Source organism: Heterocephalus glaber, unplaced genomic scaffold (genome assembly GCF_053883595.1).
Source record: "Heterocephalus glaber isolate CG9 unplaced genomic scaffold, H.glaber_assembly_v1.0 deba00000768, whole genome shotgun sequence".
NCBI lineage: Eukaryota > Metazoa > Chordata > Mammalia > Rodentia > Bathyergidae > Heterocephalus > Heterocephalus glaber.
In genome coordinates, this window is record NW_028258162.1 from 3,691,548 (window position 1) to 3,706,308 (window position 14,761).

The following is a 14,761-nucleotide window of genomic DNA, read 5'->3' on the forward strand; positions in this document are numbered from 1 at the left end:
TTAATCTCATGATGATTCAGTAAAAGTATTTATACATTTTTCTTTTCCCAAAGTGTGTATACATTTTTTGGTGGACTCAGTATACATGTTTAAAAGTATTACCTTCAGTTCTTTATGTACTTAAGAACATTACCCTTGGTGAAGAAATTTTTGAAATCACTAAAGGAAATACCCTAGCATTTTCTTGTTCATGATATTTCAAGTTTATACATACACTAAACTAATAGGAAACAGCTTTTCAAAAACCACTTATGTTTCACCACAAAGCTTGGGGTTGTTGCCATCCCAGCCATTTCTAATACGTTAAACAACAAGATACAGTCACAGTGAAGATCTGAGGCTGCAGGTACAGCAATACTACCGGAGAGTTTTCTCTGACAGTATAAAGGTCCAGTATAAACTGGATGTGGGGTGCCTATCCGTAATCCCAGCACTCAGGAAGGCTGAGGCAGGAGGCAGACAAGTCTGAGCCCAGACTGGGCAACTTCTGACTCAGTAGGACCTTTTCTGAAAATAAAACTAAGAAAAGGGCTGAGGATGTAACTCAGTACAAACAGGTTCAATCCCCAGTACCTTCAAAAAAAATTTTTTTTTCAAAGTCTAAAAGGAAACAATTTCACGCAGAGACCCCCAGGAATGAGCCTGTGCTAAACAGGAGGTCCTTGAAGTCTGCACGGAGCAGAGAAGCCTTTGTATTGACTGCACACAATGCTGAAGGCTTAATCCTCAATGCGAATGGGTCATAAGACAAAAAATACTGTTGTCCTATTTAAGGTGTTTTCAATATTTATAAATGGGTGTTGCTGTAGGAATAATTTTCAAAGTTATTTTCAAAAATCAAGAAAGCTTCATGTTTAAATATTAATACCAGACTGCTTTATCGCTGAGGCAGAACCTAATTCGCTTAATAATGTACAGTATTTTTCCCTACAAAATGACAGTAGAACAAGAATCAGTGTAAGTATGGGGAAAATGAACACTTTCCTGATTTTTACGTGGTTATTTTTGAATTAAGATCTGATTACATACATATTTTAAATCTCCGTTCACGGGAAAAGAAAATCTCACATATGTCTGATACAAAGTAATACAATATACAATATACATTGGGAAAAGAAGAAATATTCCTAACTCAAGAAAGTAGCCATGATAAACACTAAAAAATATATATGAGAAACTGAATATGTACTTTTAGGAGCCAAACAGAAAAACAATGTATCTTCTTCTATAAGTGTCTACTAAATGTGATAAAACTGTCCTATGTAAAGGGCACCATTAACAAGCCCTATGGTACAGGACCCAGCCAAACAGCCAGCAAATAATGTCCTCTGAACCCAAAGTTGGATTTTAGTTTTTAGGTGAAGACTGGATGGGGGGAGGAATGAGCATCTCAACAGTGACCTCTAGTGGACAAATTTTAGAATGGTTGTCTCCAAAAGAAATTTCAAGAGTGAAAAACATTTACAAAGCTTATACCCCTCAACCCTATAAAACCGGGCGATCAGATTAAGGAACAAACTGAAAAAGACCCAGAGCTAATGGTGACTCAAGAAGAGGGTCACTAAAAAGACCAAGGCTTCAGAAGGGCCAGAACAAAAGACGCCACAGGATGACCACCTTCAGATTGCCACGTGAGTTCAAAAAATAAAAGGTTCCTAAACTCTAGAAATCTAGAATACAATTAGTTGTATGGGAAAAGTAGTAAGTAACGTGTGGATTTAAATATATGAAACTAATTCTGAGTGGAGGGGGCACAGGCCCGCCCATCAGTGAGTCCCAGAGTAGAGAGGAGAGGGTAAAACTCAGCCAAGCCCGGGCAGGTTGCTAAGATCCCATGGTGGGGTCAGGATCCCAGCTTTCCTGAGCTGCAGATGCTCTGGGGCACCCTGGGACCTGACAGGCCCTTATTCTGCAACTACAAAAGGACTGGAAAGGAGAGGACACATCGGTTTCTTGGACAGGCTTCTCTAGGGTGCTCAGGTCCAGTGCGTTTGACAGTGGCACGTGATGACCAGGATACGGAGGTCTGTGGCGGCCAGAACCTCTCAAGTCCACACACTGGTCAGTACCAAAGAAATCGCCCGGTCACAGTGGCCGCCACCTCACCTGGGGCTGCGGCTTCCTGTGAGACCATCTGCTTCCTCTGGACAACGGTGGTCAGCGACGTGGCTGATTGCAGGGCCACCACTCCGTGGCTCGGCCACGGGCATTAACCAGACTGAGAAATGGTCCCTGCTCTCGTAAACGCTTAAAATTGAGCTGGGGAGATGGAGAAGAAGCCCGAAGAGACAGAAGGAGAAAGGGAGGAGTCCATGTGCAACAGGGCTGGGGAAGAAAGGGTGTGAGGGCCAGAGTGGCCGGGGCCTGGAGGGGCGGACAGGAGAGGGTGCTCGGGAGCAGGGACAGTGCAACGGCACGGCGGCCGGTCTGTGTCAGGGGACAGGAGGCTGAGCTGCAGCAGGAGGAGAGGGGAGGAGGAAGGGCTGGCTGGGGTGGCAGCTGGTGGAGGCAGCTGCTGGAAGCCAGACACAGTGAGCACCTTGCACCAGGTGTGCGGCACCAGGCAGTGCTCGGGGAAAGCGGTGTTTACAAAAATCCCTGCACCTGGGCTGGAGTGAAGCTCAGGGGTACAGTGTCTGCCTCGCATGCGCAAGGCCCTGGGTTTTAGCCCCAGTGCTCCAGAAAGTAAATTCATGAAAGGATATTTATTCTGAAATTCTGTCCACCGGAACAGAACGTGTCTATCCTGTTGGGTTCCTAGCTCGTACCTGCCCAACACGGGAGAAGCAAGCTTGCGGCTTGCTAGCTCCATCTTGAGCACACACGTGCCTGGGAAAGCTGCCGTCTACATTAATTCTCCCACCGACTTCACCCAAAACCACCAACATCGTCCCAAACCACATTTAAATAATCTTATTATAATATAAATAAAGCTCTAACAGTACATAATTAGCTTAGCAATCGTGAAACAGTTTTATGAGCTCCATTACAGAAAACTTCAGGTATTTCTGCTCACAAAACCTTGGGAATTTCAGGACCGTACAGTGCATCATCAGCTTCTTCGTGGCCTTACCTGCCCTACCCTGTCAAGGTCAAAACCACCAGCACCCATCAACCCAGTACCCCACTGATGAGTGGCCCCTGCAGACATTAACTCAAGTAAATGAAGTCCAATAGTGTCCCCAAATGGAAGTCTTGTTTGAGCAAGCCAGTCCTTCGCTCTCTAAACACTCCTGCAAGTGGAAATGTCGGACAGCAGTATAAGTGGCACACCAAGAGACAAACATTAGCGAGATAAAAGTGGGTGCTGAGGGGTTTATCTTTGGAGTCCCAGTGGTTTTAATATAGCGCTGTTGTCAGCCAGTCCCTATTAAAAACAATGGAAAGTGAAAGACACTGATTAGAATAAAAAGTGACAGGAGGGTGTGCTCAGCCACGTACATTTAATGCATATTTATATTTCCATCAGATGGACATATTTACTATAAACACTTGAAGAACCATAGGAAAAGTCACTCATTTAAATGCCAGAAAAATAGTAAAAGATGCTAATTTGACCTTAGTGGGACAGATCGGGTGGCAGTGACATGACTCACCGTGGCCGGAAACAGAATTCACCAAGACGATTAATTAGAGTTTACTAGATTAGGTCAAGAGTGTCTCATAGAGACAGAAAAAAAAAACCCAAAAAAACCAGAAAACAAAATATAGAAAAGAGAGAAATATGAAGTCTGGATTCGTTCACAGTCAACGTCTTTGACAGCTGACACAATTTAACTCCTTATTTATGCCTCTCTGTCTAACGTTCTATGCCTGTAGAAAGAAATTAATTCCTTGATCCCCGAGATTTCTATCTTTGCAGATACCTAAAGGAAATACACAACAGCTAGTTGGAAAAGTTTCCTAAAGGACAGATCGATGAATGACATAACAGGAATACAGCAGGTTTGCCTCTCTTGCTTAATGATAACCTAGTCTGCCATAATAACAACACAGATTCAACAATGCTTTTATGAACTCGGCAGTGAAGACCATCAAGGCTGTCTGCACACAAAGTCTTGGGGAATTTAGAGATCGTGCCATCCACCTTTCAAAACAAATGAAAATCCCTTCCAAACTGGGATTATGGTCTCTGTGGACAGCAGCACCACTTTCTATAGAAACAATGGAACCAGCAACATAGTATCTGTGCAAACAAGGATTACATGTGATGGGTAGGTCTCACCTTTTACCCTCTGTGGCCAAGACTTAAGGTGACAACTATGTCACTCTGCCTTTGCAGTCCAAATAGCACTTTGGCTAAAAATGAGCTAATCCACCCATTTCTTGAACATGAGGGCCCTTTCTCACGCCCACTCCTAATTCTCAATAATCAACAGCTCTGTGGCACTGCTTCAGGCTATCTGTAACGCACACACACACACACATAAATCCACAACACAAATCCCCCAACACGACATCCTGCTCAACTCCACTGGACTCGGAGGGATCCCTAACAAATGCTTGCCACATGATTAGAAAATCATTCAAGTCTGCAGGAAATACAGCAAGCACAAAGGGGTGACAGTCAATTAGGAATAAGAAAGGAGTGAGTCCCTTTCATTAAAATCTTTAAAGCCAGAGCAGTAAGAATGACGTACCCCATCATTCACATGCAATATTCTCATTAAAATTCTACTTCATGTTACCCATACCATGACACTGTCGATGCTCAAGAGAACCAGGCAGGTAGGGGTAGAGGGATCAGTCTCGAAAATTTGAAAAATGCAGATGCAAACGTACGTAATCCAACCAGCTTATGCGTTTTCCCTCATCAAGCAGGGAAAGAAAGCATATTCAACAGTTAAATTTTTCCCCTTTGAAGACATAATATAGATGAAAGCATAGAACTTGGATGCTGGTATTTTTGTTAAGTTTTATTTTTCATGAAATGGTAACGAGTGGTCCAGCATTTCTGGTCGTCAGATCGTTTACCATTTCTAAATGGATCCACTTTGAGATAAACAGTGCCATGGTGCCTCTAGTTTACACACGTGATAGGGAAGGAATTCTCAAAGTAGAGGCAAGTACAAAGCAGAGGAGGACAATATGCTCATGTATCACAGTTGTCATCTAAATCAACTTTAAGTTTGCCCAAGTAAGCATCTGTCATTCCTTTCTTCAAAGGAAACATAAAAATGGAGTCAGCATTACTGTAACATTACCTAAAAGCGAGAAACTATGTAACAAATGAGAGCATTAACTTACTTGTTAGCTTGTTGTGGCTGAGGACCAGCTGTGTGATATGGGCTAGGGAGACTGTAAAAAGAAGAAAGAAAAAAGAAATCACATTCAGGAAATGCATCCAAGTTATACTTGTGCCGATACCAGGTAAACTGTTAAATTATTTTCACAGGTTGAAGTGGTACCGCTTAAAAGAGAAATGCGGATTCTTATAACACTATCTTTTAAATGTTAAACCAAATGAAGAAAAGGCAATTAATGGTACAATCAGCACAGCGAGCTGGTGCTAATGAGATTAATGTCACAGGATTAAGCATTACAAGGACCAGCCAGCTTTGCTTAGCAACCTGGTCTGCTCGCCTTACCCTGGCCATCCTCCTCAACGTGTGCCACTCGACAACCAGCAAAGACTGCAGAGAAACACGGAGGCCCTACTGATGCTTAAAAACCATCATATCCGAACAAGGAAACAATCTTGGGGAAGACAGCAGCACACTGCTTCATCCATACCCACCATCCACAGGCAATCCTTCTACCTCACAGTCAGGTGATCACGGTGAGAGGTAAAAGCCCTCCATCACTGCCTTGAAATACATTTGGTTGACATTTCAAAGCACTGATTTGAAATGCAGATTACTCGCCAGTTTCAGACATTATTATAGAAGTTTAATCTGCTCAACCAGATTAAGTTTGCTAAAGAATGGTTTTCCTAACTATAAAGAAAGAAAATACACACAGATCCCCAAAAATTAGAGAGGGAGGGAGGGGGATCTGACCTGCTTTCCACTTTGGTTTCTAAACCTTCTCTGGGTGGTCAGCGTTATATACACAGATATCTACATGTTTATGTGAGAAACAGATTTCGGAATTTTTTTCAATATGTTTTCCATAAGAACATTCTTTTAATGCAGTAGTTTCCCTTAAAGGGGTAGAATTTTTTTGTCACTGTTGGATCCCAGTATGCTTAAAAGAAAATAAGTCTATCTTCTGACCACAACTTCTGGCTGGTTTTTTTTTTTCTTAACCCCATCACTAAGTTATAGAAAGGTCCAAAATATAGTATCAAGACCAATTTTCCTGGCCTGAATCTTTGAATCAAGCTGCTGGTCTAGTGTCCTCTAAACTAAGTGAGAATATTCTCATAACCGGAAGACAGCCATCAAAACAAAAGGTTACCCTGAACACTGAGGCCATCGAACCCCTGGTCTCCCCAAAGACGCTCCGCAACCATCTCCCTTATGAAAACGGACTCAGTTCAGAATCCATGCTGTGTGGAGCTATTAAATCTCTCCAGGCTCCAGTACTCCGGGAGCTTCCCTTCCTTTCCTGACACTGGCAACTGGGCAAACTGCAGGCCAAGTTATTTTCCAGGACACCCTTGCTATGGATGGGATGAGTGTCCCCCAAAGCGGGGTAAAGGCTTGGACTGTGGGGAGCGCTACTGGGGGGCACTGTGGACTTTCACGAGGCACGGCTTCCCTGTGGCTCCCTGGTCTCTCAAATCCCTTTTGCTGTCTCTCTGCTTCCTGGCTTGAGATGGAAACTCCAGCTTCCTGTTGCCAGGCTCTGCCATATGTGCCACCTTCATCAGAAGCCCAAACTGACTGGGCCCAGCCCAATCCAGTATCACAAGCCAAAATGAACCCTAATTTACTCCTGGATGGCTGGTGCCTGGTATTTTACCATGGTCTTGAAAAGTAGTCGATACAGTCACCGGTGGACAGGCTACTGGCTGGGTCTTGGTTAGGCTCTGGCTATGCAGCTTTGGGGAGAGCAGCAGACACACTGCGTTCTCACTGCTTCCTGTCCCCAAGGCACTGGGCTCCAATCTGCCCCACTGCTGAGGATGACCCCTGGTAACAGTGCGCATCTTCCGAGGAGGAAGAACATCTTCTGAGGAGGAAGAACAGTACCTCAAAACTACGCCAACATCCTGTTCCTCACCAAAGTCTTTATTTACTCATGTTTCATGGTCCCCAACTAAGGCACTTTTGCCCTGTGGGACATCTGACAATATTTGGAGACATTTTTCACGCAACAACAGCGACCACTAGAGAATCTCCACTCTCCTGAGTGCTTTGTATTACATTCCTGTTAGATGCCACTGGTCTACCACACTGGCCAGGCGGACAGAAGCCAGGGATGCGGACAAAGCCCGGACAAGGAGTGAGCCAGTCTAAAACGGGCCAGCACTGCTGCCAGGAAATCAGGACCAACTGATTTGTATTCAAGGGGCTTTGAGGCTTCGCATTTTAGCCATGGCATTGTAATGCCCATTATTTATGCTGATGCTCCGGCATCCGCGCCGGCTCTAAGTCCCCCTGACCAGTCTGTCACTCTCTCAGCACAGCCTCACTCTGATGTAAGCAGCTCAGGGTTTTCTTGTTCTGGTTCCCGATTGGGGGAAATTACATTTATAACCAAAATCTGGGCCCAGGTGTGCTCACTGTCCTTGGGGGTGAGGTCAATGTTCTCAGCCCACTAACAGCAGACAGAGCTAGAGAACACACACTCTCATACACTCACACACACACTACCTCGACTGATTTCACTACTTACATTATTAAGTCATGTGTTTACCCCATTCCATCCGATTCCAATACAACACAGGTCTCATTTCCATTTAATCCCTTTCCATAACTGCAATCCCCCTACCAGCGAGAACTCTGAAGCAAAACTCAACATAACCACACGGGACAGTCATCTTGCAGTGACACATGCTCATGTCACGATCACGCAGCTCCGGCTCTACCCGGAGACCCCTGAAGCCTGGTACTGATTTGGAGCCAGGAACAGCTTGGCTTAAAGCTGAGTAAAGGGCTGGGGATGTGGCTGTGCCCTGCCCAGCCCGGGAGATCTGTGAACCACGCCCGGCTCGGAGTCCAGGCTGGCCCCATGACCACACAGCTGAGACAGTGCTGGACATCTGTCCCCATTCTGCTCTCCTAGAACCACCACTCCTCACACTCGGCTCTGGGGTGTGTGATCTGGGCGTGAAATGTGTCCTGTGCGACTGAGGAGTGACCTGGGGGCCATGCAGTTCCGTGGCTCTAAGAAGACTCATGGGGGTGGCTTCCCGCGATGGCTGACTTTAGATGCTACAGAAAACCTCCCGTAGTTTTATTACCGAAAGCTAAGATTTTCTTGTCCACTCGATAAAGCATTCCTCTCTCCCTGAGGTGTGTAGTCAAGCACCAAAGAATCATCTCAGAAAGTTCGCTCACAGCAAACAATATTAAACAGCCTCAGAGGCATCGGTGAAGATTACGTTCCACCTCATGTGACAGCGATGACAAATACCCGGATTACACGGTGCAGGGCTTCTCTGTCGTGCACACATGCAGGGCAGCACCCCTGTGCCTGCTGCTCAGACACCCGCAAATGCGTGGCTCCCCACTGTGTGGACCAAAGGTTTCTGTTTCCCAGAACTCACACGTGGAAGCCCTAAGCCCCGAAGTGACAGCTTTCGGAGGGAAGATATAGTAATATGATATATGATCATATATATATGATCGCGGGTAACTAGGCCATGGGGGTGCAGTCCTCATGAACAGGCTTTTTGCCCTTATAAGAACAGATACGAAAAGACAACCTCTGTCTATTTCCACCAGGATACACCAAGAAGGTGGCCTTCTGTAAACAGGGACAGGGTCCTCACCAGACACTGAATCTCTTACTCTCGTAACCTTGAACATAACAGCCTTTAGAACTATGAATAAATTTCTCTTATTCAAGCACCCCAGTTTATGGTATTTTTGTTTTAACAACTCAAACTATTAAGGTGTACCTCATGAGATGCCCCAAAATGATTGCCTGTGATAAGCCATCAGGCCTACATCACCCTCAGGAGGAAAGAAAAGAAAAATAAATTTTCCTAGGGACACTCCCACGAAGATGTGCATGGTATTTCCACCGAAAGCACTTAATCCCATTTTGGTGACACAGGGATGCCTCCCTTACAGAGTACCTAGGAAATACAGTCTGAATTCCAGGTGACCACTGTCCAGCTAAAATTTAGGGTTTTGTTTTCAAGAGAGATGGGACAAACTAAAGCAACCACACAATCAGCAGTCTCTCACACTGCCATCTGAAGGTCACAGCAATCAATTCTGATTACAAAAGAAAACTGATAATCCTCCCATCTCCTTCTGCCTTGATTTTTCCTAAGATATTCACAAGTAACTACTTAGAAAGCAGAAATTTTGCCCTTCTCGGTGAAGAGGGGAGGTCACAGCGACAGTCTTAACTAGGGAAAGCTGGTTCTTTTCAATCATGTCACCGCAGCTGGCCAACAAGCAGCAAGACAGAGACTGACAAAATTGAAAGTGTGTGCGCGCGTGCGTGTGTGTGTCTCTGGCTTCACCTGATCACACCGACAGAATGTATTCTTCTTTCTCACCATTGTGATAGGGCCACAAGCTAGAAGGGAAGAGAAAATAGAGCAGAAAAGAAAAAGTTAATAAAAGACCTTTGAGAAAAATATTTAGGGCAACAAAGGAAAGCAGACCGGGTCTGCAGGGAGCGGCTGCCAAGCTGAACAGAATGAAGACAAAGCCACAAAGCTCCGCAGAGGCAGAGCCCCAGAGGCTACGGATGCATTTGTGCACCTGGACACGCCCTTCTACTTGAGCACAGCTGGTTCACTGTGAGCCGGGTATGGCAACTGCCCTGTTGAAAAAGAAGGAAAAAAAGGTCCACCAAAAATCGAATGAGTCATTTAAAAGCACAATGGCCACCCCAGTCCACCACGGCCAAGTAATGGAAGCAGGCCCAGGCCGAAGCTGCCACTCTCCCTGCTCTCGCTGGTCATCATCCTGTGGGCCAGAAGTTCCGCTGTTAATAACACACTCAGTGGCACCCGCGAACCTTAAACTGTCAAGAATGGGCCCCACCTGATCAGAGAGCGAACTGCTGTCGAAATTCCTACTGCCATACTCAGCTGTGCTTTGCGCAGGTATTTTCAGAGGAAAATTCATTTCAAAATGAACTCACAAATGATCAAGAAAGTGTTGGCATTCCTAGTTCCATGGAGCAGTGAACACCTTGACTATCATTCCGTCTCCAGCCTCTTTAGGAAGACTATTGGGTGAGCACTGGGTCGGACCGAAATGAACAGCAGGAAGCAAGATCACCGAGGGGAGCATTTGTGGGAGAGGAAGGGGTACTGCATGGCTGGGGCACTGTATGTCTGATTCGTAACTGTTTATTCTCCACCCAAAAAGAGAATGAGCAGAAAAATGCAGAAAAGGAATTCAACAGTTTTACCAAAAGGCAATCAAAGACTCGTTCATGTGTTTACAGACACAATATTTACCGATCACACTCAGAATGCCAATCAATCAATAATCTCTAACTCGGAGATTCTCTTCCCGTCCCTAACAAGCATTGATCCTCCACCCTGGTTGGGCTGAGACATTCTCAGATTATACCTGCTGTCCCTCTCTAAAATGGTCAACCACTTTAGGAACACACACCGACAACTTAAAAATGCCAGATATAAAAAGCTCACAGACTTGGAGAAGCAGATCTGAAAGGATAATGGGAATTTGGAAGGTGATGTCATGCTGCTAAGTAACACCTCAGGAGATGCCTCTGAGTGGGGGGCACATTATGCCATGTAGCTGGGCCTGCAGGACACAGGGATATGAGGTGGTGGTCACCACCCCAAGGTGACTGAGGACAGAAACGCAATCTGGGGAACCTGGCGCAGAACCTGGAGTGGGTGGTCAGGATCCTACTGATGCAAATTCAGAAACTCAACTCACTGAAAAGTAGAAAAAGCATCATCATTTCCAACTAACACTGGCAAGCAGGTATTTCTTATTATTTAAAACAGGTTCAGTGTTTTTCCTTCTGCATATAGTTAGACAGCATGAAAAAAAGAAAAATAAGCAGGATGAATTCTGCAGTACCTAAGATGACACTGCAGAATCACTTTCAAAATAAGCCCACATATCACAAAGATGTGGCACACTGGAAATTGTGTCTACCGCTTTCAACCGGGCAAATTAGGAAGCAAATTATTCCTTTGGTAGCATTTTAGAGATGGAGGAAAAGTCCTAGCTTAATGGAATGACATTTACATCCAGAGGGGGAAGAGAATATAAGGCTTGAAAAACACAAAGTGATACGAAACTGGAAATCTTCTCAAATCTTGCCGTGGGTTAGAACTAGCCATCTTTAGGTTCCAAATAACAGATTCTGTAATGCTGGTCACAAAAACTGGCGTGTAGCCGAAAGGTCAACGCACAGACTGGGCATCCCAAATGGAAGCAAAGGGAAAGAATGCTAGCAGCCAAAGGCAAATGGTTTACCACTTTTTGATGGCTCTTGCATAGCATACCTGGGGGGGTGGAATTCCAAGAGCTTACTATTCAGATTCTGCACAATTCCACAGGTTACCTGGGAACAGAACCCTCTGAACTCATGCACAGTGGCTGCCATATTCATTCAAATCAACTCACTGTTACAGATTACAAAGAATTAATTTGAACTTAATATACAGGTGTTCCTAATGGTTTTTCCATTTTGTCTCCCTGGTGGGCTAGAATAAGCAGTGAAAGCTGTAAACAACCCTGATGTGGAGACTCCATGGGAATGTGGGTCCTGGCCAGGTGTCTGCAGCCATGTTGACAAATCTGGGCTTTGCTCTCCATAATTCATGATTAAGATGCCTGCCTGTGTCACCTAGCTGAAGTTATGTCACCCTTGGTAGTAGGATACAGATTCCGATCTTAAGTATGCAGGTTCTGACAATATATTAAAATGAAGACAGACAATAAAATGCTTGATACCAAGATATAACACAAATATCATATTCATCAACATACCCAGAATCATCAAAACAATTTCTTTTGAATCTTGTCCATGATTTAAAACTTAAAAAAAAATTACTGTGGTATGGGAAGTTATTCTCTATCTTACAACTCATTACTATGCAAGGTTGGGAACTCTTTAGTAGGAAATGTTTAAAATAATTGGTTACTGAATTCTATTTACTGATAAAGGGTCTCTCCACCATAATGAACTTTTCCTTAATTCAACAAGAAAGCAATTTATCATGTATGACAACTGGAAAGAAACACAATACCTCTTTATACACACAGAGAAGTCCCACGTGTTAAGTATCCCCCATGAGCTTGTCAGTAACTGGGGGCAGAGAGTCCCCTGGGACGTTAAGTACAGTGACAGACTTGAGGCATCACTAAAAACGTGAAGCCCACACCATCCCTCTCCAGATTTATCATTTTATAGCTCTTCCTTCAGGAAAACATACAAAGAAAAACTACTTCTGCACACAGCTGCAAGAATTAAAGAGAAAGATACAGCAGGCCACCTATAATTCACGGTCATTAATTCCCTTTTAGGCTTAAGCAGGGCAGTATTAATAAAACTCAGGAGATTAAATTCCTTCCAAGATACCGGATGGAATGGGAGACAGTGGGTGCCCTCAGTAAGTGCCCTCTGTCCTAACAGGGATGAAATGAAATACAAGGATATGATACAGAATGTGACGGTGAACTCCATGTGTCACTTGTACTGGACTAAGGGGTGGCAGGACATTACTTCTGCGTGCCTCTCTGACATGTTTCTGGAAGAAATTAGCATGTGAATCAGGACACTGGGAAAAGAAGACCCACCCCACCCAATATGGCCAGCGATTGTTGAAGGTCAAAACGGAACAAAAAGGCAGAGGCAGCAGGAATCTCTCTCTTCTAGAGCTTGAATGTCCATCTCCTCCTGACCTGGGGCTTCATCTCCTCTGTCTCAGGCCTTCAGACTCTGGGATTTTCATCAGCAGCTCCCAGCTCCTGTGGTTCTCAGGCCTGCAACCTCAGACCGAATGACACTGCCAATATTCCCAATTTTCTAACTTGCAGATGGCAGACAATAGGACTTCTCAGCCTCCAGAATCGCATGAACCAATTCTCATAATAAATCTCACACACACACACACACACACGCATTTGTCTATAAAGAATCAGTTCTATTTCTCTGAAGAATCCTAATATGCAGAAGATGAGTGCCATAAAGGAGGTAAGCTGATTTCAAATTCTTATTAAGAAGGAAATGCCTGAAAGTTTTTTCAGACTAGTAAAATCTTCAAGGACCACAGGCAATTTTATTCTATGTCTACAACCTCCTCCTTCTCCTCAATGTACGTATTTTTAGAAATCACAATTACAGAACATTAGCGCCAACAGAATCCTGTGTCTTAGTCTATGATGTGTTGCTGTGACAGAATAGCACTGAGCAGGTCATTGATAATGAAGGGTAATTTATTTCTTAGGGCTCTCGGGGCTGCAAGTGGAAGGCCGAGGGGCCCCACTGGGGACAGCTTCTGACTGTTCCACCCCATGGAGGAAAGCAGCACAGTGCAAAAGGACAAAAGGCAGGACCGCAGGACGGACGGACTGCACTCCAGTAACAGCCTACCCTCCCGGTCACTCACCCAACTCCGTGGATAACGGCATCAACCTGTTCACGGGAGCGCAGCCCTGCGGTTTAACCACCTCTTCTTGGGCTCTCATCTCCCAACACTGTTGCCTTAGGGATGAAGTTTCCAACACCAGGATTTGGGGCACACGCAAACCAGAGCCCATCTGAAATCAAAGGACTTCAGCTCTTCATTTTACAGGTAGGAAAACTGTGGCCCGGGGGGTAAAAGTTTTCTAAGGTTACACGACCACAACCGCTAGAATTAGAACGCAGACTAAAATTATGCTTTCCAAATTCCCAGACTTGAGTTTATTCTCTCCAAACCAGGAAAGCATCACTCACACCTGGTTGGTGTAGACTTTATAAGAACGTACAAATTCCTATCATAGTAAGTGCAGTGTTTGTCTGAATGAAAAGTTCCTCTCTTGACTAATATATGACAGTTACATAAGGTCACTCAAAGCAAAACAAGGCAAAAACACAGTTCCTAGCAGTGTGAGATCCACATCATAATGCCATGAGAGGCTGACAGAAATCACTGGATCTTTCTGGAGCATGAATTCCAATTTAAAATGAAAGACCGAATTAAATTATTTGGCTCTATAAGGAAGGTATGTACATAATGCCCACTACATCAAAGTCCTATGTTGGAACAGTAATAACAATAGTAATACCTAATCCTTACCAAATGCCTACAAGGTGGCGGCACAATTCTAAGACCTTCACTGATTCACGGATTCCTCACAATAACCCTGTAAAGGTTGTACGCGTGTTCCCTTCCTCTCTCCCAGTATTAGCGGAGGAAAAAGCACTCCGGAGAGGCCAAGCAACCTGCCCCTGGTTTGTTTCAGGGCTGGTAAGCAGAGAAAACCCTTTTAAAGTTGTTTCCAAGTAAGAAAGCGATTCTTTCTGACACCATTTTGCTGCCCCTAAAAAATACAGCCAACAAATACGCCACTGGCTGTACTCATAACTTGCCATCTGACGGTGTCTGAGAGATAAAAGGATCGAAACCCGCAGGTTCAATGTTTGCTTTTGCTTTTCCCGAAGCTGAGCCACGGGTGCCATCACCGTCACTGCTGCGCTCTGCATTCAGATG

The 14,761-nt window shown here is 44.6% G+C and overlaps 1 protein-coding gene across 4 annotated transcripts in view; it reads right to left on the reverse strand.

Moving 5' to 3' along the window:
• Rsu1 (Ras suppressor protein 1) overlaps positions 1–14,761 on the reverse strand; it is a 188,923-nt gene that overhangs the window by 159,716 nt on the left and 14,446 nt on the right. For 3 of the 4 annotated variants that reach the window (XM_004859976.4, XM_021240395.2, XM_087207209.1), the window contains one exon: positions 5,248–5,298. The exons of the other annotated variant lie outside the window; for it this stretch is intronic. In XM_004859976.4, the coding sequence (XP_004860033.1) occupies positions 5,248–5,298 (51 nt within the window). The remainder of the gene's footprint in view (positions 1–5,247; positions 5,299–14,761) is intronic. 4 annotated transcript variants of the gene reach the window in all.